At 43.3% G+C, this 15,345-nt stretch overlaps 1 protein-coding gene across 2 annotated transcripts in view; it reads left to right on the top strand.

The window, feature by feature from the left end:
- The window catches only part of FCHO2 (FCH and mu domain containing endocytic adaptor 2), a 1,284,287-nt gene that overhangs the window by 1,167,912 nt on the left and 101,030 nt on the right, over nucleotides 1–15,345 (top strand). For both annotated transcript variants that reach the window (XM_069627506.1, XM_069627507.1), the window contains exons 22-23: nucleotides 1,533–1,732; nucleotides 1,837–1,901. In XM_069627506.1, coding sequence (XP_069483607.1) covers nucleotides 1,533–1,732; nucleotides 1,837–1,901 — 265 coding nt within the window. The remainder of the gene's footprint in view (nucleotides 1–1,532; nucleotides 1,733–1,836; nucleotides 1,902–15,345) is intronic.

The raw sequence follows: 15,345 nt of genomic DNA, 5'->3' as shown, positions 1-15,345 counted from the left end.
CCAAACACAGGGGGAGGGCCGACTGATATTACAAATCTAGGAAGATCTAGTAAGACACACGGCGAGTAGATCGAAACCCTGAAATAGCGGTGGGAACTAACACTCAGGGACCCTATTGCAGAAGAAGATTGGGCATATATACTGTGTCAGACTGAAAGGGTTTCCCTGAACTCCAGATACAAACTGATTCATTTTAACTTTGTTCAACAAGTGTACCATACTCCAGCCAGGCTCCATAGACAAGGTCAATCCATATCAGAGGCAAGCGACAGGTGTGGAGGTGCACCTGCAGGCTTGCTCCACCTCGCTTGGGAGTGCCCGACGGTCAGCCAGTTCTGGGCAGAAGTGCTGAACATGGTCTCGCTAATTGTGGGGGAACAACTGGGGCAGGACCCACTCATAGCACTACTAGGATGCACCAGAGTCCTACAACCATCCGTAAGGAGACTGGCTGGGTTACTGCTAGTGCTGGCACGCAGGAGGGTGGCCATAACTTGGGGAAGAGGACGCCCGCCCACTGCATGGCTGCGGCTCCAAGACGTTGTGTACTGCCACGACATGAATAGTGCATTCATGAGAACCCTGCCCCTTCATGCGCGTCCCCCAGAGGTTTGGGGACCCTGCATTTAACTACCTGTTGACAGTTACAATCTAATAAACTGCTGGAAAATAGAATGAATCAACCAACTTCTCTTTGTTTTGCTCCCAAAAGTGTATTTTAACTGAGATGCTCGTTGAAGATTTTTTTTGGGGGGGGAGGGAACAGGGAGGGCGGGGGGACCAGACACCAGGTTATTTGTTGTTGGAAAATCAAAAATAAAGTAAAAAAAAAAACAAAAAAGCAGTAATATTGTGAACTGTAATCTGTGAACAAAAGTGTAGAAAGAGAAGGAATGGTCCATTGGGAGAAAGGTGCCTTTGAAACTGAAAGTAAAGAGAAATCTTGGGGAAGGGAGCAAGTTCTTCCAGCTGTGTGAATGCTCTGAGTGGAGAGAGAAAGTCCTCTTGGAAACCTGGTAATTCTTTTGAAACTGGATGTTAAATGAAAAGAACCTAGGGAAGTAGGTTCTCCCTTGAACTGTGAACTTTGTCCGCGAGGAAAACCTTTTTGTTGCATTTTGAACTCTTGTGTTGAACTTTGACCATTTTTGAACACTTGAACAAGACAAGGAACATTACCCTTTGCACCTTAGTTATTTTCGAGTGTGAGGGCCAGGATAGGGTTATGGACCCAGTACTTAGTTTTATTTGGACATCTTGACATTTATGGACTCATTAGCTTTTGGTTGTGATAGGGAAATTCCTCTCAGATTAGGGATACTGAGGCATTTTCCATTGGTATACTATGATAAAATTGCAGTCTGCCTAAAATTTTAGAAGACCCACAAAATAGCAATACTTAGTAAGAAAATCAAAGTAATGGTTCTTGTGTATTATCTTCGACGTAGAGCTTGGCATTTTCTGTTTTGTTAACTTGTTTAAAAATAATATTTTGACTCCTAGGATTTATGATTATAAATAATATTTTACAGGTATCCTCAAATGGCATCCAGTCCACACCTTTGAATCTTGCTACCTATTGGAAATGCACTTCTTGCACAACTGATGTGAGGCTAGATTACAAGTACAACCCAGAGGCTATATCCATTCCTACAACGCTGTCTAACATTCAAGTTGTGGTCCCAGTAGATGGAGGAGTGACAAACATGCAGTCCCTACCAACAGCAATATGGTAAACATATTTTAATATCTAGGGCTGCGCTAGTTCAGCAAGTAGTTCTTACTAAAATGTCTCCAGACATGAACATGTTTTTTTAAATCTGCTTTATGTTGCAGGAATGCAGAACAAATGAAAGCTTTATGGAAACTGTCCAGTATTTCCGACAAATCTGAAAACGGGGGTACGTATTGCAAGATTGCATGAACAAGTTAACTTTGAATGTAGGCAGAACTTTGCATTGTATGTGAAGAACATGTTATTTCTTACACAGTACATCTCTTGTATAATTTCACACTTGGATTGGTCCGTGATGTTAATGTGTGCCCCAAAATATTTATATGGAAACATTCACATTCCCTTAAATCCTGAGCATTTCCTTTTTTTGCCTTTTGTTAAGTAAGACCATTTACATTGTTGAAAATACAGTAGTTTGCCTCATTATTCAGTATGTGTAATTCAAGAATAATTGTTAAACTATTGTTATCCTTCAAAATGGTATGTGTGGGTGCGTAGCCAAGTCTGGCACAGCAGCAGATGTGTTTGATGTGAGCTCCTTCGGACAGCGGGCGGTACACGGCCTGCTGCTGACCAGCACCACCTGAATCTTATCACACTGCCGGAGCGCTCTCCCACAGACCACAGGCACTGCAGGAACCATTTCTTTAGTGTGGCAGGAACAGTGCTGCTTTGGACACGATGTCAGATCCATGGGGCGATCCAAGATGGCGCTTGGCACCCCGGCCAGCCTCGGAATCCGTGGCTCCTCTTCCCACAACAGTTCCTGTGTCTGGCTGTGAATGCGGCTCACGTCCCTTCCCCTTATGAGTGGGGAATAATCATCTAGCTGCTGGTTTGACGGTGGGACCTGGCCCTGGCGAAGGTACCCTCCCCTGGAAACGGCGGACACTGGCACTTGCGCTGATGGGGACCATTCTCCTCCTCCCCTCTTCTGTGAGGAATCGAGGGAATTCGTCCCTTTTCTCCAAGAGGGAGCCTCCGTCTTTGAGGCTCGGGGGGTGAGCCTGTAGAGGAGCAGACTCCCCGCCCCCGCTCTCGTGATGGCCAGTTGACTATGCCATTTAGGGGCTGTGTCCTGCCCCCTGGTTCAATAGAGTACTGATATGAGAAGAATTGTGAATTCAGACAACTGTATTATCAATGCCCTAAACAGAAACAGTGAGGATAAACATGGTGTGAATCAATGATGACAGAAGTGATGTCATTTCACCTATGACATAGAGTTGTACAAGAGGCAAGATACAAATATATTTATTATAGAATAACACAAACATTAGGCCACACTGTGTTTAGACTCGGATGATATCATTCACTCACACTCAAAAGACATTTGACATCAGAAAACTGGTTGTGTTCAAATATATGCAGGAATGTAGGTCCCTGACAACAGAAATGTGGCCGCAGCAGACGTCCATTATCTTAATATGGACTTTACATTTTGCTTTGCAAATGAATAAAGGATTTAAGTCTTATAGGAATTTACAAGTGTTTGGAATCATAGAAACACAAAGTTGGGAAAACCCCAGATAAATGATTGAGCCCCAGCCAAGGTTGACTGGGAGCAGCTAAAGACTGTTGCAGACAAGTTGGCAACATTCAATAGCAGAATATGTGAATTTCAATGGTGTGACTCATAAAATGAAACTGGAATACAGCCAAGAGTAGATAAGCAGGACGAGATGGCCTTGGACAGAATGTGCTAGAAGTCTGGAAAATAACTGTGTCATTAGCTACATTTGTTCTGTCCAGTTTTAAGGTTGGAACATAGATCTCATGGCTCAGTGAAATTTGGGAAACTACCTAGTCTTGCTAATTAGCAAAAGAAGTCACGTGTTTCAGGAAGTGTTTATGTCCAATGGAAATCAAGTGATGTTTGACCTTTAAGTAAAATGCCCAATCAAAGCCTTTTGAAATATAAGGTTCATATTAGCATAAAATCATTGCACAATCTTTTGCCATTATAAAACTATGATGTATACAGTACAAAGTTGAGACATTTCCTTTTTCAGCTGTAAGAAACAGTGATTAAATTAATTTACTCCCAGCCGGCTGTCTGTCTCCCTCTCTCATAATGTATGTCTCCAAGAGGTGGCTATGCAGAAGGGTATGTCGAGGAGTAACACCATAGGCCTCATTACGAGTTTGGAGGCAGCCATGGAGCTCTTAGCTCCATGGCTGCCTCCAAACCGGGCTCCATTACCGGGTTCCTGCAATGAGGAATAACCGGGTCATTCCGACATAGGAGGACCCGGTAATTCCTCCTTGCAGGAACCATTCCCCATTCCCATTTGAGACCCCATAGGGCTCTATGGGAATGAGGATGGAGGTAACAACGGGCACATTACAAGTGTCCCGTTGTTACCTCCCTCTTCCCCTCGCGGGACCCGGAAAAGACGTCTGATTTTACCAGACATCTGATCCGGGTCTCGCAAAGGGAACCTCGTAATCGGCCCTGACGGAATGAAGGGGGCCGGTCCCGTACCGGCCCCCTTCATTCCATCAGCGCCAGGGTCGTAATGAGGCCCCATGTGTTAACATACCCACTTTTGTTTGAATCAATGGGACACCCTGAGAGCAGGTCCCATTCATTAAAACAAATTGCTCTCAGCACCCCAGATTAAAAACCTTGTGTGCAAATAGCAGTAGGACTCTTGCCGGTGGGCTGGATGGAGTGGTAACATAGCTGGGGGCCCAGCATTGCAATTTGTGCCGCAGCTGTTACCAACCCATCCGGCCGAGTGGCTCGGGTCTTATTGCTTAAGTGTTGTCACAACCAGCTGCTACATGGCCCGGGCCCAGGCTGCTGAAAAAAGATGTATTCATAAGGCTACTGTGTTTTCTACAGACTTATTATTTTGAATCTGCAGAGGAGACGGGCACTCTCTGTTTGAATTTTCCGGAGTGCTCTGGTGAGGGATGTTAAAATAGCTAACCAAAAGACAAGGTAAGGTTTCCAACCAAAAGAAAGACCAAACTCTCTCTAGAGTAGGAGCTGTACTGCTTGAGAATATACCTCAGTGGTATACTGAAAAATATACAATTTATCATAAAATCACAAACATCTAGAAGTTGACTACTTTGGATTATACATATCCCATAGTAAGACCTTGTATGTATAAAACAGCAAAGGGCTATACAGGCCCTGCCCACTCGTAAACTAAATCTATTCCCACTACCTGGTGCTAGGCATAATACTTATAAAGTTAAGAGGTGGTGAGAAAAAAAAAGGAACCTTAGGCAACAGTAAAACACATTTAGAGTACTAGTCAGTACACAAAATGCTACACATGAATTGTCACGTTAATTCCCCTCACCTCTAGTACATAGCAGCATTAATTAGACATATGTTCAATATATATCACATATTTCACCTAGAAGGTGGAAAGGGGTGTTAACGCGTAGCCAACACTGCCCAGAGGAACGGTTAAAGTTAGCATTAAATTAGTCTGACAAGACCTAACCCATAAGGTATCATTATCACTCTAAGAAACCAGATACAATAATAACCAGCATTTATGCAAAGTAACTTAGAACATTTCCATAAACAAGAGTGTAATGCAGTGGTTTAAAAAGACATAATAACATGGTAGTATGGTATTACGATGGATTTTTAGAATCAGCCCTGTGGACAAATTCTGGGATGAAACCAAGATATATACCAGTGTACACCAAATGTTACTGTGATTTCACAAGATAAGTTATTATAGTGAGGTGTATGGGAGTAGTTGACAACCCTGACACTAGGTTGTCGTTAAACAAAACAGAAGGCAAACGGTGTCCACGGTCTGTGGAACACTTGTATCCATACACACTCTTGATTTTGTAATAATACAAACAATTGTTATTAAGATGTTCATACAAGTTTGATAGAGGAATGATGTAGGTCAAACATACACCTTTAGTATTTTGATCCCACAATTGCTTCTATGTGTATGTTCAAAAAGAAGGATTTTTACTCGGAGAGTTTTTAATATTTGTATGATTGTCTCATAAATATCATTTCACAAGATTTCATTCATATTGTACAATAATGTCCATACATAGTTTATAGTACATAAAAATTTCAGTAGTGAAAAAATATAAGTTCATAAGCTCACTTTGTTTCAGGATATCTCATCCCTTCTCCAGGAGCAAAGTTTCACATAAGTCCAATTCATTCTTTTTCATAATCCGTACATTCTGCGAGGGGGGGAAGAGACAACAAACAAAATGATTTTTAGCTGTTGTCCATTAATGGTAATATTTTCAAAAACACTTCAAAACCAACATTCTTATCGGTAATGTCATCATACCACACATGGGTGCCAGCTGGAGGTTGCTATGCAAATCCCTAGTGCAGGGAGTTCTGGAGTAGCGTCACCCAATGGGGCTGTACCCTGAAAAAAAGTATCGTAAAAAATGTGCATATATGTAAGAAAAAGTGCCTAGGTTTATACAGTGGATCGTAGATCTTATCTCATCATTAGTTAACAAGGCTATTAGGAGTGCTACCTGCTGCCGGGTAGGAATGTGGAGAATATTTCGGATGGAGCAGGGAGTGCCACTTTATCACTCTGTATGTGTTCAAAACACGTATAGTAAGGTCACTGATATTCTAAATGCTCCATAACCTATTGACAGAGATAACAACTTTGAGTCAGTTGTATTAGAAATATTTGTATTGAAAATACTCCTCCAATACAAGATGTAGTGTACAAACATCCGTCCTACCCGTGGTCGGTAGAAAGAATGGGGTCACTTTCGTGGATAAAAGTGCACCTTCAGGATCGAGTTTGTCTCATTTGTGTGTTATTGTTACTGTAATTAGAAATGAAGTGACAGAGTAAGTACGCGGTCTTGTAGGTCACCAAAGTGACGCTATGCGTGTGTCTATCATCGGCCACTTACCCAGAATAATTTCCATTGGAGATTCGTTCTACGGTCCTTCCGTCTGGACACCGTCGGTCACTGTCCCTGAATAAAGGTGAATGAGCCGTGAGGCGTGGGCATTTAAGGTTTCCCCGGTAACCGTGTTGAATAGAGCTCAAACCAACGTGGTGACACCATATGTAAACAAATGGCATCACCACGCAACGATGCGCACATCACAATCATGATATTAGCGTCTGTCTCTCACTCTATGTAATCGAGAAGGCATTTACAAGCATAAAGCCGGAGACATAAGGCAGGAAATGTCTTGAGCTGGTGCCTATGAAGTGAAGAAAGTAAACATGTAAAGGATATATTATCCTACCTTTTTTTTCGGTCCGATCGTACAAAACCGTATAGAGGCTCTGTACGTCGAACGTTACTAGAAGATAATTTCCTTGTAGGTTTATGATGGTTTGTATAGTGTTCCAAAAATGTGTATTGTCTCTTAGGTAGGTCACTGTTTGTTGTACGATTGGTTGTGTGCCTTGATCTACATTAATAGCTAAAGGGTCGAAGATACTCTCCGTCGCAGCCACTATTGCTCTTAGTGGCGGGTTCTGCAGTTGTTTGTGAATTTTCGGGAGTCCGTAAAAAAACGGAATAATAGGATTGGTTTTATGTAAAAATCTCCCAGTTTTCTTAGATATCCAGCCATTGTCAGAGGCTCTTTTTAAGGTTGTTTCTTTGATGGTCATGATCTTAGGTGTTGTATTTTCTTCAATGCATTTTGCTTACTAATCTGAATAAGTTTGTTTTTTCTTCCAATTGAGTTGTGTTATGTGTTGGCACAAAGGATAGTCCGAAGTTCAAAACGTCCAATAGATTTTTGGATCGTTGTTTAGAAGACGAGTAAACCACTAGGTGTTTCCTTGTTTGTTGTTTGAGCGCAGGTTTCTTGTTACCTCTTCTTGTCTTCTTTTGTCTAAAATAGGAGTCAGTACTGCAGTTGATGTCGAGGCTGGTTGTGAATTATGGAAGATGGTAGTAGCAAGCTCTGTGTTCTTTTCCCTTCCGGTGGTATTACCTTCACCGCTGGTCAGGCTCTCACTACTGATATCACTCTCGTCTTGTCTAGGTGCCGTTGGTTGTGGCTGGTTGGGACGCTTTGGTCTCGTGTTCTGATAAAATTCTTGCCAGGAATATACTATGTCCTGGGAATAGTCTAAAGTGTCCCTTGTGAATTTACTCACCTTGCGTTGTTCTATGTCCTTCTTATAGTGGTCCAACGAGATGTTAATGTCTTCCAATATAGTTTTCAATTCTTCACTGCTTTTGAGTGCACCCAATTGTTCACTCAAATCTTGTATCTCTGCGTCAAATTTCTAAAAATAAAAATAAAAAGTTTCTGGAAGTTAGTAAAGTACTAGAAGGGTCACAACGAGGCCCCCGACTACTAGACAGCTGGGAGTCCCCATCGATTAAATGATACTTCCTGGAGGTGCAACTGGCTCCACTATTGGACTGGCCAACAGACATGAGATCCCCAAAGTGGAAGCAACCAAAATGGCAGGGATCTCTCTCCCTATACACATACTCCGGTTTATAGGAAAGATAGCTAGAGGACACATAGGGATATTGCTGCAATCAACAACATGCACACTGAAACACTGGGACAGGGTAGTCAATCTTCTTGGGAACTCCCCAAGCTTTGGCCCGCTTTCTCCACTTACAAATAACCCATATTTTGCACCTGGAATGAACAAGCAGGCTTTTGCAATATGGGAAAGGGCTTCTTCCCTGATGTTAGGGGAATTATACAGGGATGGGACACCCTTAATTTTCATTGAATGCAAGGAGAAATGTGGGCTTCCCGAAACCAAACCGTTCTGGTACTCGCAAGTGAGGCACTGGATCACAAATCCTACAGTCAAAATGGCAGGGGCTAGGACCCCCACTGGACTAGAACTCACGGTGCAAGAGGGTAGAGAGTCTAGGAATGTCTCCCAATTATACAAGCTCTTAGAAAAACCAGATGAAGTAGGGAAGTTTCCCTATATGCTCAATTGGGAACAGGGAATTGGCCAGGAAATCACAGAGAGTCGTGGTACAGAATTTGGCAGAGAACTCGCAAAAGCTCTAGATGAAAACACATAAAAGAGGGGTCCAATAAACTATCGCCACAAAATATCCCTGAATACCTCTGACTGCTGCTGGATGGGCTGCAGCAACAAGGGAGATATGATGCAAATGTGGTGGACATGCCCTGTAATCCAGATTTACTGGAAGGAGGTACTGGCGCAGATTGAAGATATCACAGGGAGCCAACTCTCCTCATGCCCGGAAGTGGTACTACCAGGGGACGCCCCAGAAGTCGGCAATTTTTTTCCACTGTGTCCCACGAGTAATTCTCCTCACCCACCTACTTGCTGCCAAAATAACCAGGGCACGCTTTTGGAATTCACAAGAAGGTCTCCCAATAGCGTATTGGTGGATTAAGGTTTCGGACATATTGGCTATGGAAGGATCACAGCTCTGGTAACTACCACTATCCCCAAGTACACTTAGTTGTGGTCCCTATTTATAGAACATGTAAAAGACAGGGAGGCTGCATTGCATAGGCCCCAATTTATGCAGCATTTAAGCCTTGGTTAACGGCCTCATGAGAGGGCGCTGTGATGATATGCCTGGGGTACGAACTGGATCTTGGCTCGCCTGGGAATGGCAGGGTCTGGGGTTCTTGACAACACACTTGAACAGGATAGGATGGTCTCATGGACAATGGTACAATACCGAAACTGCACACGTGCCTATCTTTTTTGTTTTCCCTCCTTTTTTGGTTGAAGATGGGATTGAAGTTAGGTCTGAAATATTGTCATCCATCATTGTATCTTCTAATATTGTATCTTCTAATGTTACATGCTTCTATATGTTATGCTGCTGATGGAAATGAAAATAAATCCTTAAATAAAATGGTAATAAATAAATAAAACATTCACGACTCCCCCATATCCCTCCCCACCCCCCGCTTGGAAAATTGGCGGATCAGAGTCTGCTCCTATTAGGGACTAGGTACAAGGATTAGCAGAAACCACTATCCTGAGCAGGATGCAATCCCTGGACGTATGGAAAACTCCCCTGCAAACCTTACCACTCTCCGCCTGACTGGAACGGGAAACGGAGAGAAGCAAAATCCCTAAGGAAACCCTTTGGGGCAGAAAACCCGGTGCCGGACTGGAGCGTAACGACAGCTGCGGATCCTGGGTTTTCGGACGAAAGAACTGCTACTCTTCTACAGCTGTTGTCTTGGAAGTTGTCTACCAAATACAAGAGATGAGGTAAATGGAATTGCCAGAAGGAGGAAGGGAAAGAGATGGATAGGGAGTAGAGATCAGCACCTGAAACTGAGGCACTTGTGTTCTGACCTCTGTAGTAAACGAGCTGTGATGTAGTGAAGTGTTTCCCAGGACATGGCGTGTCTCCTACTGAAGTACTAAGAAACAATAAGTATTGTGTTTGCCTGATTCGCCAGTAAGAACTCCCTCTTCCCCTAGAACCTACTTGTCCTTGCGTCTATTTAGGACCCACAAGTGATGTGCATGAAAACAGTAGGAGGTCTCTGAAGAGGGGCGTGTCTTCTCTTGTTGTCGAACCGAAGGGAAATGGAAGTTAACTCTACCGTCCTCTCTTAAGGTGGGACAGTTTCAAAAGGTAAGTAAATTCCCTACTGTGTCTCAATGGTATCACTTGAAGAGAAGTCGAGAGCAGAGATTGAATACGAAGCCCTACGGAGTGTGCCGGGATAAGAGGGAAAGGGAGACCCTGACGCGGAAGTGACCGCGGACCGTACGGTTCTACAAGAGGAAGAGAGAAAGTTAACAGAAAAGAATATACACTGTCGGGAAGAAAGGTCACCTAGATTGCGTACTTACGGAGTGTCTGACTCTGGAGTAGCGCACACAGCACCCCTGGCTGCAGCTGCTTAAGAGCTGTCACGTGACTGCGAGAGGGCGGAGAGACCCGGCACGCTAAACCCGACATGCTAACATTATCAGACCGGCACTTCCCAGCCGCCATCTGGAAGCAGTTTGTGTAACAGAATAGCGGGTCATCAGTGCGCCAGCATAGCAAAGCCGGCCACGGCTCCACCACGACCAGTGGGAATAGTGAGATGTGACAGCTCCCTGGATCAAGCTCTGAATCACCTCAGCTACACCTGCCACCTTTTGCACAAGCTGTGCTTCTCCTTCAACTTCAAGAAGTCCCAAGTGATACCTTTCCAGATACTTAAATTCATCGGACGGGACTCTTCCTCAGGAAAGTCTTTTCCTCCAGAGGACTGATCTCTGCAAATGCAACACTACATTTCAAAATGCACACTTTTTGCAATCTGTAGACATCTTGGGGTTGCTAGCTCTCATGACATTCTTTGTTTTTCTGGTGCCAGTGGTCATGTTGTGAATGAGGTCACTTCAGTGGGTCCTCTGGTTTCAATGGTCACAGTTCTGTGGCAACATGACATACCAACTCCAGGTCCCGTACAGAGTTGCACAGGGCCATGCGAGGAGGACAACTTTGTGAAGCTTTTTCAAAAGATGCCATTTTATTAACACAAAAGGTTGGATAAATGCCTCACTATCCCTACGGTGACGAGGATTTCCCTGCCTAAAATAAGCTAATGGGAACCCTCTAACAAAAGAATTTTGGCCCTCACACTTAATCATACACAACAAAACAAGACATATGTATGGCAGTTCAACAATAACAAATATAGCAGTTATGTTCACATCATAATAAATGTTTCTCCTTCCAAACCCGGGTGAATTCTTCTTCCCCAGATTCAAGTAGGATTTTTTTCAACAGTTCCAAAAAGGTTAAGGAAATCCTGTATAGTAACAAAGTTCTCTTTGATTCCAATTTTAAGAACGAACGGTTCCAATTTGATAACACCAAGTTCTTGAAATAACTTCTGTTCAGCGTCTAAGAATATTCCCTTACTTCATTGTTTTCAACTAAGTTCTTTGTCAGGATATGTGTGCACCAGTTCACAAAACCATTTGTTTGACAAAATTAAAGACTTCAGCAGCAATTTGCACAACACATTCTTTAATGTTATTCATTTGTCAGGATGATTCTGCATTAGTCAACAAAATACTTTGATGGTTATTTAACTTCTTCTTCAAGATCTTTAACCATACCGCAGTACTTCAAAAGCTTACACCTGGCCTATTCATCTGCTAAGCTTATTGATACAAAGTTCTCTGCTTTAGTATACTCTCCTGCTAGAACAGATCCAACTACGACAACAATCTCTGACCTGCTGCACTCTCCTATCAGTCCACAGTAAACTTCTACTTGTCAGTACTTCAGTGGTGAAGTCGGAACTCAAAACAAATTAGCAATGTCTTTTCGCTCCACAACTTCAAGTATCTGAACCACTTCAAGGGAGGCAAGAACCACACTGGTGCTAGTTGTTATACATGTGTTGTTGCCACATTCTCTGCAGGTTATGCTGCACTCCCTCTGAGCATATTCCTTCAGAAGAGCAACCTTCCTGCCACTCTAGTTTCTTCCCTTTTCCACTAACCAACCACTCACTTCACACTTCTTTGGCTTTGGCAATGTGTGTTTTCTTATTTCTCTCTTAGGACCTCCTTTTCATATGGGCGATCATTTTTTTCAACAGTGAAAACAACAACTGTCTTCATTTGGCTTTGGCAAGTATAGTTATTTCTTAATTGTTTTCATATATTTCTCTTTTGGCTTTGACAATGAGTTTGTTTCTTTTCTTTCATAGATGCTGTACTTTTTCGTTGATGAATCTTTATATGCCCCACAATGTCACAATCACCCGCTTCGGATATAACAAGCAGATTCTTATTTTGCCACCTTTTAAACCAGCTTGGTTGTTAGCATAGTGATTAACGTGTTTTCCATTAGTTTGGTATTCAAAAGGGTTCTCTTCCTCTTGTTTTACTACACTTAGGGCCTCATCACGAGTTGGGTGCTAACCCTGGTGGTATTACCGCTCGGGCTATTAGGCCTACCGCCAAACCCCCGGTGCTATTAGCAGCGGATCACAGGTTTGGCGGAACGGTAAGTCCCCATTCTCCATTGGGCCCATTCGGGAATTTCCCATTCCCCATTGGGCCCAATGGGGAATGTTTGGTGCTATTACCGCCGGCAGTAATAGCGCCGAATATCGGCAAAATCGCTGCAGATTTGGGGGTAAATCCGCCAAGCCTGTGATTTGGTGGACCCTTAAATGCAGTGTTAATAGCATTACCGCCGCATTTAAGGGTTACCGCCAAACTCGTGATGAGGCCCTTACAACCTGACTCGTTTTGAGGCTCCTGGACTTGGCCAACGGGCGGGCACGGACCACTCCGGGGTCACTATCTACCAGTGAAATCACTGGGTCTGGTGTGAGCGTCCATTAGCCTTGCTTCCTCCAGGTCCTCTGCTTGACTTTCCCAACACGGTCCGGAACCTCTTATCTCCGGCTTTCTGCTGCTCGTGTCTAACGTCAGCAGGTCTCTCTTGTCCCCAACAACGCATCGGTGCTCGCCTGCCATTGGTACTTGCAAAGCGGAGGGGACGTTTTCAAAAAGCGAGCTTTCCGCTGCGCAACCTCTGCAGCATCATTCCTCAGAGGTAGAGTCGTCTCTCCCAACGCTTTCCGCTGCACCAGCTCTGCAATTACAGTCTGGACCAATCAGGATAAACATCAACCTTGCACACCCCTATGGTCCCGTCATCTCTGCTCCCACATGACCTCTGCTTCGCTGCTGCCACGTGGAGGTAAGAGAACCCCACCTACTACTGCTACTACTTCCTATGGCCTGCACCTGAGGGGGCGTTTTATGCCTCCCAGACCTCCTCCGGTGTGGGTCATTATTCCCAATTGACTGCGGCCTGCAGTTCTGTGCCTCCGCAGTCTTCCTTCTCGTCCCAGTACTTAGGGATTTATGGGACTTGTAGTCCATAATATCACATTCAGCTTTTCTAACAGTTTCTACTTTACAAGGTTATGATCTTGGGGGAAATTATATAAGGGAGTTTCCTATTCGTCTCGACATGTTCTCCCCCTAAGTTGCGAAACACCCTCTGGTTTTTCACATACCCTCCCCCTATGCGATGTGGACAAATTTGTTTCACAGGGGAACCGTGAAAAGAAATCCACATAGCTCTGATATTTGCCTTTCCGATGTTCCAATGTGAAACAGTATGGTTTTAAATCCAGAAACCATTGCATAACACTTGGGTTACATTATTTTTGCTGACTTGTCTAGACCAGGGGAGAATGATCAGTAATTAGAATTCATTTTCTTCCACAAGGTAATATTTAAGGTAAAGGATGGCCCACTTGATGGATAATGCTTCTAACTCTAATACTGAATAGTTTATCTCTCTGGGAAATAGCTTGTGACTGGCAAATAAGATAGGGTGTTGTACGCCGTCATGTACTTGGGATAATATGGCCCCTAACCCAGTCAGAGAGGCATCAGTCTGAAGTATAACGTTTTTTGAGAAGTCCGCCACTTTCAGTATGGGATTCTGACATAAAGTGTGTTTTAAGTTATTATAACAGACTTCATCCTCATCAGTCCAACAAATCTTTTGCGGTTCAGCTTTCTTTAGCTTGTCAGTCAACTGGGATGTTTTTTTCTGCGAGATTAGGGATAAACCTGCGATAGTATCCAATTAAACCCAAAAATGCTCTTATGTCTCATTTGGTCTTAGGTGTTGGTGCATTCAGAACGTCTTTTACTTTTTTTTGCTGAGGGTGTGTACTACCATTTCCCACAAAAAAACCTAGATATTTTACAGCCGATTGAGCTAATCTGCATTTTGTTATGTTGGCTGTCAGCCCGCCTTTTTCGCTTTTTCTCATAATGGTATAAAGATGATAAAGACGGTCCTCCCATGTTGGGCTGTAAATAATCTCATCAATATATGCCCCGCAGAGATCAGAATAGGTCTGTAAAATCCCATTTTTAAGCCTTTGGAAAATTACTGTTGCACTTGTAAACCAAAGTGTAGGACCTTAAATTGGAAAAGTGCGATCAGTGTTGAAAAGACAGTTGTTTCTTTGTCTGGGCCATGTAAAGGAACCTGCCAGTATCCCTTAGTTAAATCTAATGTTGACAAGAAAACTGCATTTCCTAGCTTGTCTATCAGGTCATCTATACGAGGCATGGGAAATGCATCAAAGGCTGAGAAAGCATTGACTTGCCTAAAATCTATGCAAAATGTCCATGTTTGGTCTGGTGTGGTCACCAGTACAATGGTAGGTGACCAAGGACTTGAAGAAGGGTCGATGACATTAGCCCTGAGCATACTCTCCACTTTATCAATAATTATCTTTTTCCTTGCCTCTGGGAGTCTATACGACTTTAAATTAACTACTTTCCTTGGTGGTGTCCATATATAATGGGAGGTTCCATGTACCCTCCTTGGTGCGTCACAAAATACATCAGGAAATGCGGAAACAAGAAAATATTGGAGTGTGGGAGAACTCTGGATTTTCCTTCCACTCTTTTAGAAGTTTGACATGATAGATATGAGTCTTTAGGCGCCTGTTTGGTTGGGCTACTCTGTAGTTGCATGTTCCGACCTGTTCCAATACTTCATAAGGTTTGTGCCATTTCAAGATTAATTTATTCTCCGAAGTTGGCAAGAGAACCAGAACTTTTTGACCCACTGCAAATGTTCTTAGATTTACTTTCTTATCGTTTGAAAGCTTCTGTTGGCTTTGA

The sequence above is a fragment of the Ambystoma mexicanum genome, chromosome 6p, assembly GCF_040938575.1.
Source record: "Ambystoma mexicanum isolate Mex_15411 chromosome 6p, UKY_AmexF1_1, whole genome shotgun sequence".
Taxonomy (NCBI): Eukaryota; Metazoa; Chordata; class Amphibia; order Caudata; family Ambystomatidae; genus Ambystoma; species Ambystoma mexicanum.
The sequence above is the reverse complement of the archived record's forward strand: the minus strand, read 5'-3'. Positions and strand labels throughout refer to the sequence as shown.